At 36.0% G+C, this 14,626-nt stretch overlaps 1 protein-coding gene across 8 annotated transcripts in view; it reads left to right on the top strand.

The window, feature by feature from the left end:
• CAMK2D (calcium/calmodulin dependent protein kinase II delta) overlaps positions 1-13,605 on the top strand; it is a gene marked incomplete at its 3' end in the record, with an annotated part of 293,535 nt that extends 279,930 nt beyond the window's left edge. For 3 of the 8 annotated variants that reach the window (XM_081226703.1, XM_081226702.1, XM_081226706.1), the window contains 5 exons: positions 1,931-2,006; positions 6,167-6,261; positions 8,170-8,398; positions 10,265-10,360; positions 11,525-13,605. In XM_081226703.1, the coding sequence (XP_081082829.1) occupies positions 1,931-2,006; positions 6,167-6,261; positions 8,170-8,398; positions 10,265-10,331 (467 nt within the window). Of the gene's footprint in view, positions 1-1,930; positions 2,007-6,166; positions 6,262-8,169; positions 8,403-8,824; positions 8,872-10,264; positions 10,361-11,524 lie in introns of those variants that run through there. The other 5 variants (XM_081226708.1, XM_081226705.1, XM_081226707.1 and 2 more) reach the window with 3 other exon arrangements.
• Positions 13,606-14,626: the final 1,021 nt, after the last annotated feature.

The raw sequence follows: 14,626 nt of genomic DNA, 5'->3' as shown, positions 1-14,626 counted from the left end.
TTTTTCAATATAAATGAAATTATGTAAATAACTGAATATGGAATCTAACCTGTATGGAGATTATTTTTTGATATTATCAACCTTGACATTGTTAGCAACCATTTGTGGACAAACCATATTTTATAAGGTAGTCTCATATAGTCTCAGTAAAGTCAAGTTAGGTTTACAGAACATTTTTTTTTGTTTTTTACATCTTTATTGAAGTATAATTGCCTTACAATGGTGTGTTAGTTTCTGCTTTGTAACAAAGTGAATCAGCTCCTCCCTCTTGCGTGTCCCTTCAACCCTCCCTATCTCTCCTATCTAGGTGATCACAAAGCACCAGGACATTTGTTTTAAATAAGGAATATCACAACCTGGATAACCTGGAGTTTTGTTTTGTTTTGTTTTTTTCAGTACCAATAAGTCTTTATTCATTGTATTTTCCCAAGGAAAAGAAGGGGAAGGGAAAAGGGTCAGCATGTGTGTTACAAAATGATAGCAAATGGGAAAGGAAGTACCCGGCACAGCAAAATCAACCAACAAATAAACACTGCCCAGATGGGGTTGCCAAAGCCCAAGGGGGCTCAGTCTCCTGCAGTTCAGTAATGAGGGGAATAACCTGGAGTTTTGAAAGTAAATATAAACTTTAAGTTTGTGGTTAAGAATCTGCTAAAAAAAAAAAAAGATCAGATTCATTAAAAGTGCAAACTGGTTGACTTTAATCAATAAGAACTAAAACCAGACTTCAGCTTTTTCTATGATGAATATCAGCCTCACTAAGATAGATGGAAATAACTTTTTGTGATTACCCCCAGTTTATTTCCAGTGATTTAAGAAAGTATCACAATGTTCTTTAAACAAAATTCAATGAAATTTAATTTTTAAAATATTTTATGCCTTTATTTCCTTAGTAAGAGAATACTGTTCTGAAATCAGGAAAAGTTTATCAACATCAGTTGATCAAATTCAACTTACTGAGCATCTATTTTATTAAAGACATTGGATAATGCTTTTTTGAGGATACAAAGAAATAACATGTTCTTTGCCCACAGGGAGCTTTTAATTTAACTAGGAAGACATTACACAGTAAACCAAGTTTAGTAACAATTTAAAACAATAATTTAACTGAAAAAGTTGTCATGGTATATAGCATATGCTTAATTGCCAAATGAATAATACAAGGTAGGCTTTCCAAAAAGGGAAAGAACACTTGAGGCAGATGAAGTAGGTAGGATTTGAGCCAAGCCAACTATTAATTATTTTACTGCTTATGGGCTAGAAATAGAAACAAATCATGTTTGTTGTCAGAGTTGACAGCCATACGGGGGGACTTCCATCTCCATCCACAGCATTGATTCATACCTTATTTTTCAGATTTACAGTTTATGGAAGGCCATTTATCTAAATATGATGGCAATTACAGCATTAGCATCCTCTTTTGTAGGGTTAGTTGAGCTGAACAATAAAAAATGCAAATAATTAAAGTTAAATTTCTCAATGCAAGATGTCAGCTATACTGTGAAGATGGAATAAAATAATACAAAAATGTTCATAAACTCAATCATGTTGGTAAAGGTAATAAGAACTACTTTTTAAAAATATAGCCTTGACCTTCTGGGTGACTGTTGTTTTCTAACAAAGGGAGAGCAGCAGTGCTTCCCCAACGTGAACATGCTTACCTGAGGGTCCTAGTAAAATACAGATTCTGAATCTGTAGGTCTGGAGTAGGACCTGAGAATCTGTGTTTCTACCAGGCTCCCAGAAGAGGGACCTAATGTTGATCTGTGCGCTTTGAGCAGCAAGACTGTAGAGAGGATAACACCAAGCTTCTGAGACGGATGTGTCTTAACTGGTAATACCCTGTTTAAGGAAAATAGCAGTACCATTAGAGTAATTTTATATGGTGTTTGCCCTTTATTCTCACCCAACTCTTTATCTTTGCCTTTAGCACGAAAGCAAGAGATTATCAAAGTTACTGAACAACTCATCGAAGCTATCAACAATGGGGACTTTGAAGCTTACACGTGAGTAGAGGCACATTTATTTTGCTTTCATGCATATGACAAAGTATTTTCTATATGAATGCATTCTTCAATGTACCTGACCCATGTATATTTAACACCAGGTTTCATACACCCACAATAGCTTCATTTCAACGTATAAATGACTCAAGTGCCTCTAGGAGAGAAATAAATGTAATTAAGATTTCAGAGAGAGAAGATGAGACTTCTGTTAGGAAGATTGGGGATTTCTTTGTAAGTGCACAGAAGCCTGACCCTCTGGCACCTCCATGTGAGAGAAGGCATTTCAGGCAGAGCAATCCATGAGAGCAAACACACAAGAAACAGGAAAGCACATAAATAGTGCACTTTGGCTTAAGAGATGTTTTTCCTCGCAGTCTTGCAGAGGTGAAGGGACAGAGAAAGAGATTAGGAGGCAACGTCTGGCAGCCTTTTCCCCTCCAGCCAGCACAGCTCAACTTTATCTTCATCTCTTTTAGGGCTTTGCCTCTTAGATAAAAGTTTATTTGAAGAAAGGTTTCTAATGTTAAATTTAAAGTTTACCATAGGTATTAAAGGAAGTCACTTTGATCAAATAAAAGTAAAGCTTTCAAATAGGGCGTGAAGGCTTATTGTGCAAAGAACGTGGGTCAATAAGTTAGCTGTTTGGGTGGAGAAAAAATCAGTTCTTAACTTTCCCCTTATACCATACTAGTGAGGTCCTCTTGAATGAAAGTGTTAAATACAGAAAAGAGTTTGATCTTTGGTTGGAAAGATCTAAGTTTAAAAGCAGGGGAAGTCATTGAAATGAAAAAGTGAAATGATTCGGCTACCTAAATGGATGAAACTTAATATACTTTAATTTTTTTAAAGCCAAAATAAAACAGACAAAAAAAAACCCAGAAAAATATTTGTAAAATGTGTCAAAAGTTAATTTAGATTGAGAAGATAAGGTTGAAAAGTGGAAAAATAGGTAAAGGAACTGAGCTATTAGCAAAAGAGGAAATATAAATGACAAGTAAACTAATGAAAGCATGTTGATGTCCACTAATTGTGTGCAAATCTGAATATAGGAGGGTTTCTGCTGATCAAATCAGCAGGGATAAAAACTCCGCTGATCACCAAAGGAGCACAGATACTGCAGGACAGTAGTGACTTTTCCCACCACCTGATGGAGTATAAATGGGGACAGACTTTCAGAGTGGTGGTGACAGCAGGGGTTTGGGTCGCAGTTATATACCAGGAAGTGTTTCCAAAGGTTCAAATCACTACTTTAACCCTATGTTCCTAGTTATAAAAATTTAACATGGACGTGAATTTTGAATTTAAAACAGGGACAAAAAGTGTGAGCAAAGATATTTATGGAATCAATATTCAAAATAGTGAAAAATTATAAACAGCTCATATGTCCAACATTATGGTAACATTAATTAATATGTGGTATGTTTGGTACCGTGGATACTTACGCAGAATTTCTAGCGATCTGGCAAAATGCTTATGAGTATTCACTGAAGATAAAGCAGGATATAAACGTGTGTGTACATAATTATTCCAACTTCATAACAGAAAATATAAAAATAGAATGAAATATGACAAATTGGTTTTTAAAAGGAAAAAAGATATTGCCTCTGGGAGATGAAACTGTGTGTTTTGTTTTTTATTTCCTGCTTCTTTCTAAGTTTTATATAATAAGAAGATATTTTTTATCATCAGTTACAAATAGATAGCCAAATATAAAATATGGAAGAGAGTAACTGAATATAAGAACTAAATTAAATCCAGGACTGCTTCTTATAAATTAAATTAATGTGTGTGCAAATACATACAAACACAAGTATATACATATATATGTATTTGTATTTATCAATTCTTTAACAGGACCTAATAAAAGTATACTTAGAATGAAAGAAATAGTAAGAAATGGAGTTTAAAAGAACACTGTTTCTTGTCAGAGAATTAAACAGTTGAACAGTTGTTAAAGAGCTGTTTAGAATTCTGTGCCGTAAGACCTGTTCCCTTTTATTCTTTTTGCTGATATAACTTTGTTAGACCCATATGATTCTTCAAATATAATATACTTAGGGTATAAATCTTTTGGAATAACATTCCCCTGCAGATTGGTAGAGTGTGTTTTGTTGTTGGTGTTAGCCAGGAAAAAGTGGCAAAATATAGCATTTCCTATATTCTCAGACACTTTAAAATAGGGTATTTTAAATAATGCAATTCCTTGGAATCACATCAGTTCACGCATTCCTTTGCCTGTAATGTGGCTTGATTTTGTACACTCAGACCCAGGGATAATCCAAGAGGACCTTCCATTTGGGAGCTTTTTGCATGGTAGAATGTATTGGTACCGTCCTGTCAGCTGGTCCTTAGAACACCTGTTCAGAGCATACACACCCACAGGTCAAGTGGCAGCTTTGTGAATCTTTTATTAATCCAAAGCCTGTGATAAGAGAGAGAGAGATACATACATACATTACTTACATAGAAGAAACATATGAGAGAGAGAAAGACCACATTAACAGGTTTTCAAGTATATTGACTCAATGGCTGGGTAAAAAGGTCCATCATCGTACAGTGATTCTCAGGTGATTTTGGTGCTGATATAAAGTAGTAAAAACTTTTGATTCACTAATGTTGACAACCAAAAGTCATATTTATAGAGAAAGTAATAGCCCCTGGCAGAATAAAGTCCTGTTACCATGGGAACACTGTTTTTCCCGTTTTACTACTTAGAAAGAGATTATGTATATTTAACTTTGAGCTTTAATACCTGCCCACCAGGAAGTCTGAGGCAAAGTTTAAAATCCCCATCCACTCCCACCCCACCCGCAACTAAGGCTTTCTTTACCACAACGAATAACCACTGTGATTTTTTACTTTAAAAGTATTCTTAAAAAAAAATCAGTTCCAAAACTCTGTGAACCATACGTTCAAGAACCTTAATGAGTGAGCCTTTTGAAACTTGCATTTCTGTTGAACAGTTAAAACATTTTACCTCCCAAATGGGCAATTTCCATACAAAATTAGATGTAGTCCCACCAAATTAATAAATGATCCAAAATCTTTCAGTATATATTCCTTTTATCTAACTTTGTGAACTACTAATTCTTCAAATCCAGATTTTACGGCACCTTCTGTGAGAAGCCTAAGCTGATCACCACGGGCCCAAGGAAATATTTTCTCCTCTGTTTCCATGGGACTTATATACATACCCAGTCCCAGTGCTCACCATATCAAGCAACTACCCATCATTCCCCAACCATACTCTGCCATTGTACTTGCTGCCCTCCTCTGCCTACCCCCTTCCACACACCTGGAAAACTCCTACTCATTCCGGAAAGCCCAGCTCAACTTTCCTTTCTCACATATAGGTCATCTGGTTTTTGAGCACTTTGTATTTATTTCCATTCCAGTATTAATTGTTGTGTTATAATTGTTTGTTTCAAAGAATATCTGCTACATAGTAGGTATTTAACAATTCTTTGTTGAATAAATAAATTTTTCCAAGAAAGCCCATCGGCTTTCTCTGAATATTTAAAATAGTATATTTTTTTCTTGAATTACATTTCTAGGATTAAAAAGAAAACTAATGTGCATTTGAATCTCTCATTAATTTTATTTTAAGTCAATTAAGCTTGTTAATTAAAGTTTACTTAAGTCTGTCAGACATTGCCAGAAAGTGTAGGATAAGACACCTGCCTTCAAATCAATCATATATACGTTTGATATGAATGTAGATGGTGTCAAAAATTATTCTGAAAGTATTTAATTTCAGAGCCAAAGTTGATTTTATAGGACTTGGAGGGTAGCCTGGACTTGGAGAGCATTTAAAAAATAATAAACTTATAACTAAAATACTAGGGAATTAGAAAAACTGGGGAAAGCCTAGAGAGTTCACCTTGGAAATTGAAAAGTAGACATTTTAAAAAAGGAAACTTCCTAAAGTGTGATAGATTATCGCCTGCTGGAGCTGGTTTTATTGTCTTGCCCCTGTCTGAGGTCTCTGCAATATTCCTTTTTAGGGTCTGCTCCTCAAACCACCTTGCCAAGCCCTGTGATAGAAATTTTATATTTGTAGTGTTTTTTTAAAAAAACTCCTTCATTGGCTGATAAATAAGAATAGATATGTGTGAAACAACGAAATACATTAACTCATTTATTATTTTTTTTTCCTACAGGAAAATCTGTGACCCAGGCCTTACTGCTTTTGAACCTGAAGCTTTGGGTAATTTAGTAGAAGGGATGGACTTTCATCGATTCTACTTTGAGAATGGTACATTTATTCTATATTTAATATCATGCCTTTTCCAAATTCTCTCTGAATTTCTCCCAAATTTACAGATTCTTTGACTCTTTGCTGCAATGAGAGTTTTTACCTTAGTCCAGCATTTTGCATCGTATTTTAAAATTTTTGTATTTGAAATTGAAAAACATGACAGCCTTAAGAGTTTTGGTATGTTTTGAAAAGTATCTAAGTTTATATAAAAAAGTGATGTTGATTGAATATACCCCATAGAAGTCCCAGTGAATGTATAATATAAGCTGTCAAATTAGTGACCAAAAATTGTTGAATTTTTCATAAAACATTGTTTTATGAAAATGGTTTTCATAAAACATTGTATATGAAAAGATAAAAGAAACCACAGCATGCCAGAATATTTGACATAGAGGAGGGCTTTCAAGCATAATTAGTGCTCCTTTTCAAGGTAAAATATAAATGAAGATGGGTAATCAGATAAATAGTTCCAATTACAAGAATTTTAATGGCCTCAGAGGAAAGAGAAAGTGACAAAACAAACTCCTGCAGAATTCCTTCAGGTCACCAAGAAAAGCGTAAGCCAGAAGTTCCTTTTCCTCACACCTAATGACATTAGGTATCATGTTGTGTTTGCATGATGCAGGGAGGGAAGTCACCTTTTGCAGTGAGATTTTGATGAATTAAAGAGGAACTGTAGTAATGATTAAGATAATCAAGCTCACATCCAGTAATGATAAGCACTGAAAATGTCTGCCTTGGCATGGATTTTTACATTTAATGAATTGCTTTGTCTTATATGCACTAGACATTTGCAAGCAAAGATAATTATGTGGTAAATTGGCCTTAACAAAGCTTCAGTAAATGTTCTCCTGTTCTCTCTGTTCCATCCCGCACTGTGATTGACAGCATCTCATAATGTTTTTCTTCAGTTGACTGTCAATTGACACCATCTCACCTGTAGTAAAAAAATAATTAACCCATTAATATTTTAACTTACCTCAACATAACACTGTACGTCATTACTTTCCATAAATACATATTCTTCATAATAGGATATTCTTTTTTACATGACTGTAGCACTAAGTAATTTATTCAGATCTTTTCTGAAAATGGAGGATGTGTTTGGATAACAGGTAAAACAGTTCTACCTCTTTCAGTGATCTAAGAGAGTAGCATCATCAATCAATTATCTGCACTAAATCTTCATATCTCTTAGTCACTGAATAACTAGAATAAATAGCTATTGTCAAAACAACAAAGGCTGGAGCCTAGTGAGGGCTTGCTCAACCAAAGAAAACAGCTAGAAAATCAGAATCAGGCTATATGGCCAACACTAAATTTTGGATTTTTACTGGATGACCACAGCTGAACTAACATAGAATGGATGCTACTAAATAAAGGAGCCACAGGATGAGATGGGGAAACAGATTCACACTATGGCCAGCCTGTTTAGGAGACAGCAGTCTCCATGCTTGATATGTTCCCCTTGTCCCATGTACTTCACCAACTAACAAAAAAATGAACAAGCCCACAGGATACCCTGTCAACTGCCCCAGTGGTTCCTTCATTGGAAAGACAGGAACTGCTCCGTGTACCTGGGCCAGCCCTTCTCCATCTCTATTCATATTATGGCTTGTTGCTAACCACTTCCCAATATAAATAAATATGTCTCTCCAGCTTTCTCACTCAAAGTTTTCAGAGTGGCATACGATTTAACTACAAAGGGAGTCAAAGAGAATAATGACTGTACTTACTTCTGCTCTTTTTCTTTATACTTTGCACAGTACCAGGCATTCAATTAATGCAAAGAATTAATAGTTGAATGAATGGCATTCTATTTATTGGTCCCAACTGAAGTTATTATTGGTTTTGGTTTACTTTACATAGAAACTAAATTCTCTTTTCCATGTTGTTCTCTTTCAGCTTTGTCCAAAAGCAATAAACCAATCCACACTATTATCCTGAACCCCCATGTACATCTGGTAGGCGATGATGCTGCCTGCATAGCATACATTAGGCTCACACAGTACATGGATGGCAGCGGAATGCCAAAAACAATGCAGTCAGAAGAGACACGTGTGTGGCACCGCCGGGATGGAAAGTGGCAGAATGTTCATTTTCATCGCTCGGGGTCGCGAACAGTACCCATCAAGTAAATATTTCCAGGCTGTCAGCTTCTTTGTTAATATACCCCTGGTCAGCGTCTTTTACTTATTCCATTGTTAATAGCATGGCATCTGTTATTTAATGCTAGTGGTCATTTAGTGGTCAGTTACACTGGTGGGAATTAATGTTTCATGAGAAGCAGTCTGTAATTATCCAGAAAGATCAATCAGACTAGCCTTTTGTGGGTTGAAACTTGCCCTAGAAAGTACACAATAGTTTTAGATAGCAATTAGAGGATACCCTATTAAGCTGATTTCTCTTATGGTTAAATCAGGGAGAATTCATGTAATAAGGTAAACTATTTATGACTTCATTGTCACAATTGGCAGAGGAAGGGGAAAAATTAGGGGAAAAAGTTTCTAAAATGACCAATACAGTTGACCCTCCTTATCCATGGTTTCCTTACTCACAGATTCAACCAGCCTCAGATTAAAAATGTTCAGGGGTGGAGAAATTCCAGTAAGTTTCAAAAAGCACAACTTAAATTTGTCTTGCAGGGAACTATTTACATAGCATTTACATTGTGTTAGGTATTATAAGTAAACTAGAGGTTACTTAAAGTATATGGGAGGATGTGTGTAGGTTATATGAAATACTGTGCCATTTTATATAAGGAACTTGGGAATCTGCAAATTTTGATACACTTGGGGGTTCTGAAACCAATCCCCCCCCACATACTGTGGGGAGACTGTATAATATCAGGAGCTTCATTTCATAGATTTTTTTCTACTGGTGCTCAATTACAAATATTAGGAGAAATTTATGAAATACAGCATTTAAAATGCAAGTATTAGGTATTTCAGCATCTTTCTCACTACACCACTCTACCTCAGATGTCATGTTTGCTCTTCCAATCAATAATTAGACATATTTATTGCACATCACATAGGTGCTTAACTTGTGCCAGGTAAAATGCAAGATGAAAGATGTTGCCCTTAAGGAACTTATATTCTGGTTTAGAAAGCAACTTATCACCAATACCAAAGAAAAAAACTAAAATAAAGTTTATAATCAACTTCAGTGTAGAAGGGAATGAATAACCAATGTAGCAAACTGTTTATAAGTTTGGAAGTATACTGTGTATAAAAGATAGAATTTTGAACAAGGTCTTGAGGAGTGGAATTTGGAGAAATGGAAGGATAGAAAGAACAAAAGGAAGATAGTCCAAGTTCAAGGAGCATCATGAGGAAAAGCACAGGGTCAGACGTTAGCTTCCTGTGGTAGAGGATTGTCAGTAAGGAAGGCTGGCTCTAGCTCGAGTCAAGGGAAATCATGGGAATTAAGGTTGCATCAGTAAAGTGGGGTGAGATGAGAACAAGAAGGGGTGTTCAGAATCAGTAGAAGTTCGGCCAACTGCTGATCTCATTCCAGATTCTCTCACCAGGATTTCCTGTTAATATCTAGGGGGCATGGGATGGGGAATCAAGGCCACACAAACAGCCATTCAACTCACTCCAGAGAATCCATCAAAATGTCTTAGTTTAATAATGTCCCACCACAGTGGTTTTCAATGGCCTTCTCTATAGCCTTATTATGTATCACTGTTAGATTTGTAAAAAGTGGGTCAGTAAGGAAAAAAGAAAAAGGTTGAAATTCACTCCAAAAAAAATAGCTAAGTAAGAGAAAGACAAAAAGATGTAACGATAATGAAGACAACTGTTTTTGTGCATTTCTGTGTTTTTTACTCCAAAGAGGTACAACACAAATTGCCAGTTAATACAGAAGGGATTATATTCATTCAGTACTAGAAGGTTAGGTTTTTCTACAATTCCCTAAAGTGTTTATGGGATAGAGCCTATTTAAGAAAACTTCATTTTATGCCAGGTGGCTTAAATGGGGCTTCTCTTAATAGGCCATCTTGTATTCCAATTGGGAAAGAAAACTTCTCAGGAAGCACCTCTTTGTGGCAAAACATCTAAGGCCTGAAAACCCTTCATATGTGGGTCTTGTAAGTAACACCTTGCTCCATGATACTTTGTGATTGGAGCTAATGACTGAAAAGCTGCATGGCCGTTTTTCCTCCCTTTGAGGATATTTCCTCACATTATTTCAGTGAAAACCATATTTGCATGAGCTCTTGAGTCTAACGTTTGGCACCATTGTGTAGCATAACCCATATTTTCAAGGTATTAAGATGCTGAGGAGACCCTACCTTCAGCATATGGATTGTGGCAGGTTTGGAATATCCTGGAGTTCTCACATCAAAAGTCAATTCTATCTGGGTCAATTCAGACAACTCTCAATTATCCAGAACTAATTTATATCAGGCTCTAGGTTGTTTTGGTGTCTTACTGTTGTTCAAGAGGTTACAGTTCCTGTTCTGTGCTTGGCTAAGGTTAATACGTAGATTAATTTGCCTTGCCTGACTGAGTATAATGGTATTTGACCACGAGGAGGAAGTCAAGCTGAAATTTAAAACTCACAAAGTGAGTAATTCCAGAGGATAATTGAAAGTTGACTGTAATTCAATTCATGCCTGCATTGTTATTTCCTAAGATTTGCTTCTTACCTTGGATTAGAAGAATTCAGATATGTGTGGTACTGTTGTGAATTTTTTCCCCATTCAAAGCACTGAACTTTGTCAGACCTTGGAAGAAGTAGTGCTCCCAGCTGTTGGTTTAAAGAAAGAAGACCTCCAATTTAATAAGAACAATCATGTTTTCCCTTCTTTTGAGGCTGTAAAATTGACTTCTAGGTTTGATTTCCAGCAGAGTCTAAGAATAATGACAGAAGCTAAAGGATGAATTTGAACTTTTAGTCTCTTTCAACCAAATAATGCTATTCATTTATTAATTTGTCTGGTAAACATGAATGCTTGAACTGTATGTTTAGATTTAATCATGTGATTGATTGCCGCCTGGGTCCCTGTCTATTTTTAGCTTAGCTCGGTGTGGACAAATGGACAGATTAAAGTAGAAGATCCATATTAATTGCTCAACATTGTGCATTTTCTCTTTTAATGACTGCAAGCAAAGATCTCTTATACATAGTATTTTCAATCTATTACTTAACTGCTGAGTTATGAAATCGTAGCCTAGCCTAATCTTTGGCAAAGCAATTTGGTGATACTTTGTAAAACAGTTTAATTTATGTCTCCCCTCTCTCCTTTCAGCTAAGTATCAACAGTGCCACTTCTGCATTCTCTGTTCTCACCTGGATGGTAACCCTGGGCCGTCCTCTCCTCCTCTTCATGCATGTTTCTGAGTGCATGAAGTTGTGAAGGTCCTACGTGTAATGCATATGTGATGCATCATCTTGTCATATATTCCTTCCTATACATTGTTTACACTTCAACTATGGAGATGTTCCATGCAAACTTCAATCACTGTTGGCAAACAATAGGGGGAGGTCAGACAAAAAAAATTCCACAATACTCCAAGTACAAGCCTACTCATCCAGTTTCTCTGCTTATGCCAAGACTTAACAGACTTCAAAATTATCGTTCTTTGAATGACAGTTTGTAACAGAAATGTAAGTTTTTAAAAACTCTTTGCTGTTCATCTGTTTTAGCTTTTTTGTTTAACAAAAAAAGGCAAAAGAAATTACCTTCAGTTTCCTGGTGTGATCCTGGTTGAAATGGATGATTTTTCACTGAAAGCTGTGTTGCTGTTTAACAATTAAAGGGGTTGATATGTGGGCAGAATCACTTATGAATGTGGAAGCGAGAATCGGTGGGTTTGCTACTACCTAAAGTCATGTCTTTTTTGGTCAAACTGTGTAAACTGGAAAAACTCACGTCATTGACGAGTTTGATCACTTTAAGGTATACTTACACTGTTCTGGTGAAATTTGCTGAATTTTTTGTTCCTTTCTCAAACCTATGCTCTTTTTTCTTCATTTTCTCCTATTTCTTTATTACTTTTGTTTGCTTCCTTTATATTTTTCTGTTTTTCATTCTTTTTTCTCTTTTTGTCTAGTAGTGTGAGAAAAGTGAGATTTGCATAATGAAGGTAAAATACAAACTGAGGCCTAAACTAGTGCTTTGGAGGTGTCTAAACTAGTGCTTTGTTCATCTTCTGGGCCCATAAAAAGGATGTCAAGGATTTCAAAAGTTTGTAATTCTGCTCGAGTTGGGACGTAGGGATCCTAACTATGTTGGAGGTATTAGAATTGTTTAAACTTATAATAAAAGCAAGTAGGTTCCTACTGTACCTGCACCACGTCTTACTGATTGGAGCAGTTTCCAGGAGAGTACCAAGCTGGTCGTCGATCAGGATTTTGTGCAAAGGCACTTCCTTCTGCCTTGCAGGATGCACACCTCCTGTGTCATCACTGGCTAGTTTTCTGAAGTTAGAGAGGCCTACAGTTGTTTTCTATTCTCCTTAGTGTTTGTTTTGAACTCTGTCTCTGTGACTTGTGCTTTTGTAGCTTCGCTCATGTGTCAGAGTAACATTATCTTCCTGCGAGGAGTTAGCATTTTCCTATTTAAGAAAAGGGGGGGGGGGTGGGAGGGATTGTCCCTGTTTTCTCTGTGCTTCTCATTTCTCCTTTGTTTATTCAATTCCTGTGGGGCTTTTTCTCCTCCCTGAAATGCTTTATACTGCATGGTATCTTCATCAACGTTATTTTAACAATAGTAATTCACAATCCTCAGAAGCCTATTTTTAAAGCAGAAGCAAAAAATAAACAAAAAAATCAACCCTCCCTCTTTTCTCTCATTTCACCTTTCTGTGTTGATTACTAATCACTTTAGATATTGTTGCTAGTAGATGTATGGTAGATGGATTGAAGCTTTTCTGATAATTATTACACGATTTAAAACAATATATATTTAAAATAAAATAAATATATACAGTAAATGTATTGGGCCATGTTAACCTGCCAATGAGATCTGTGAAAAAGTAATGGCCTCATTTTTCCCTTTTTAATTTCTTTTACCTTTTTGTGCAGCAGTTATACGTGGCATACATGTATTTTTTTAAAAAAAAATAGGTATAGAGTGTTTTTTTTTTTTACACTTTTAGCATGTGGTGTTGAAGTATTACTGTAGATCAAGTTTGTCTTCCACACTAAGACGTGAGGAAATTGTGATTTGTTCTCTCCACCACAATTAAATTACACATTTATTAATTATCTTCTCTCATTTTGAAACACTGCAGTTTACCGTGGGACACTGTATATATTTCTTGCCATAATGGTAAATGACTGATTGATATATTTAAGAGTTAATAAATTTGTGATTTCTGCTGACAATGTGTCCATTTTTATTTCTTAAGAGGTACTGTATTTATTTATGCATGTGTGATACTGGCTAGTGCCAATGGCACTATATGGTCTTATTAGTCCATAATTTACCTTTGACATAAAGATGAAGCTACTGAGCTGAGCTTCCTTCTAAGAATGTACTTGGTGATGATAATGACAAGTTTACTTACTGTGTGCACAAAATCTGTCTCTCCTAGGGAAATTTTTCTGAGAACAAAGCAGTTAAAATAAGAGTCCTAAAAATTTCTAAATGTGCCTTCCACTCCATCCTTCTCATGGCTGCTAGCTAGATTCCATTTTTAACCCAAACCTGACCCTATAATACTTCTGTGTTATCATCTCCAACATACAGGCAAGTGCCTCATCTCCCGCTACTCCTCAACTTGAACTTGAGTGTATTAAAAGCACCACACGTTTATGTTTCTAGAATATTCTTCCCCTATTTCTTCAACCTAGTTCTTACTCATTCCTTGAAATTCAATTTAGACTATCATCTCCTCCAGCAAACCTCCCTAGACCATGCTCTAAGCTCGCTCACACTCTCTCTCTCTCTCTCTCTCTCTCAGTACTGGCATAATAATTTGTGTTCACCTCTTCCACCAAACACATTGTTTTGGAAATACATCTTTGTGTGTTCTCTACTGGAGTAATGCCTCTCTAGGCAAGAACTGTGTGTTTGTATCCGTGGCTCCATATAAGGGCCAGGAAGGGAGACGTTGTTAGTAGTTGCTGAACTGTGGCCAAACCATAAATGGGAAACTCACAGTGCAATCGGAGTCCTGGGTTTATTGTTCGGTTCTGTCGTTGTTGTCTTTGACACTCTGAGCAATTTGCCTCTTCCCTCTGAACCTTCATTTTCGTGTTTATAAAATGAGAAGAAAAAAAAAAACAAGCATATTGTGAAGGTTAGAGATAATAGGTACAGAGTACCTAGAATACTATTTGGTGGAAAATATTCAATGGTAGCAGCTCTAACCTAATCACTGATAGTAATACTCCCAATGTTCTA

Source organism: Mesoplodon bidens, assembly GCF_964165515.1.
Source record: "Mesoplodon bidens genome assembly, chromosome: 1".
Lineage (NCBI taxonomy): Eukaryota > Metazoa > Chordata > Mammalia > Artiodactyla > Ziphiidae > Mesoplodon > Mesoplodon bidens.
This window is presented reverse-complemented; position numbering and strand designations above follow the sequence as displayed.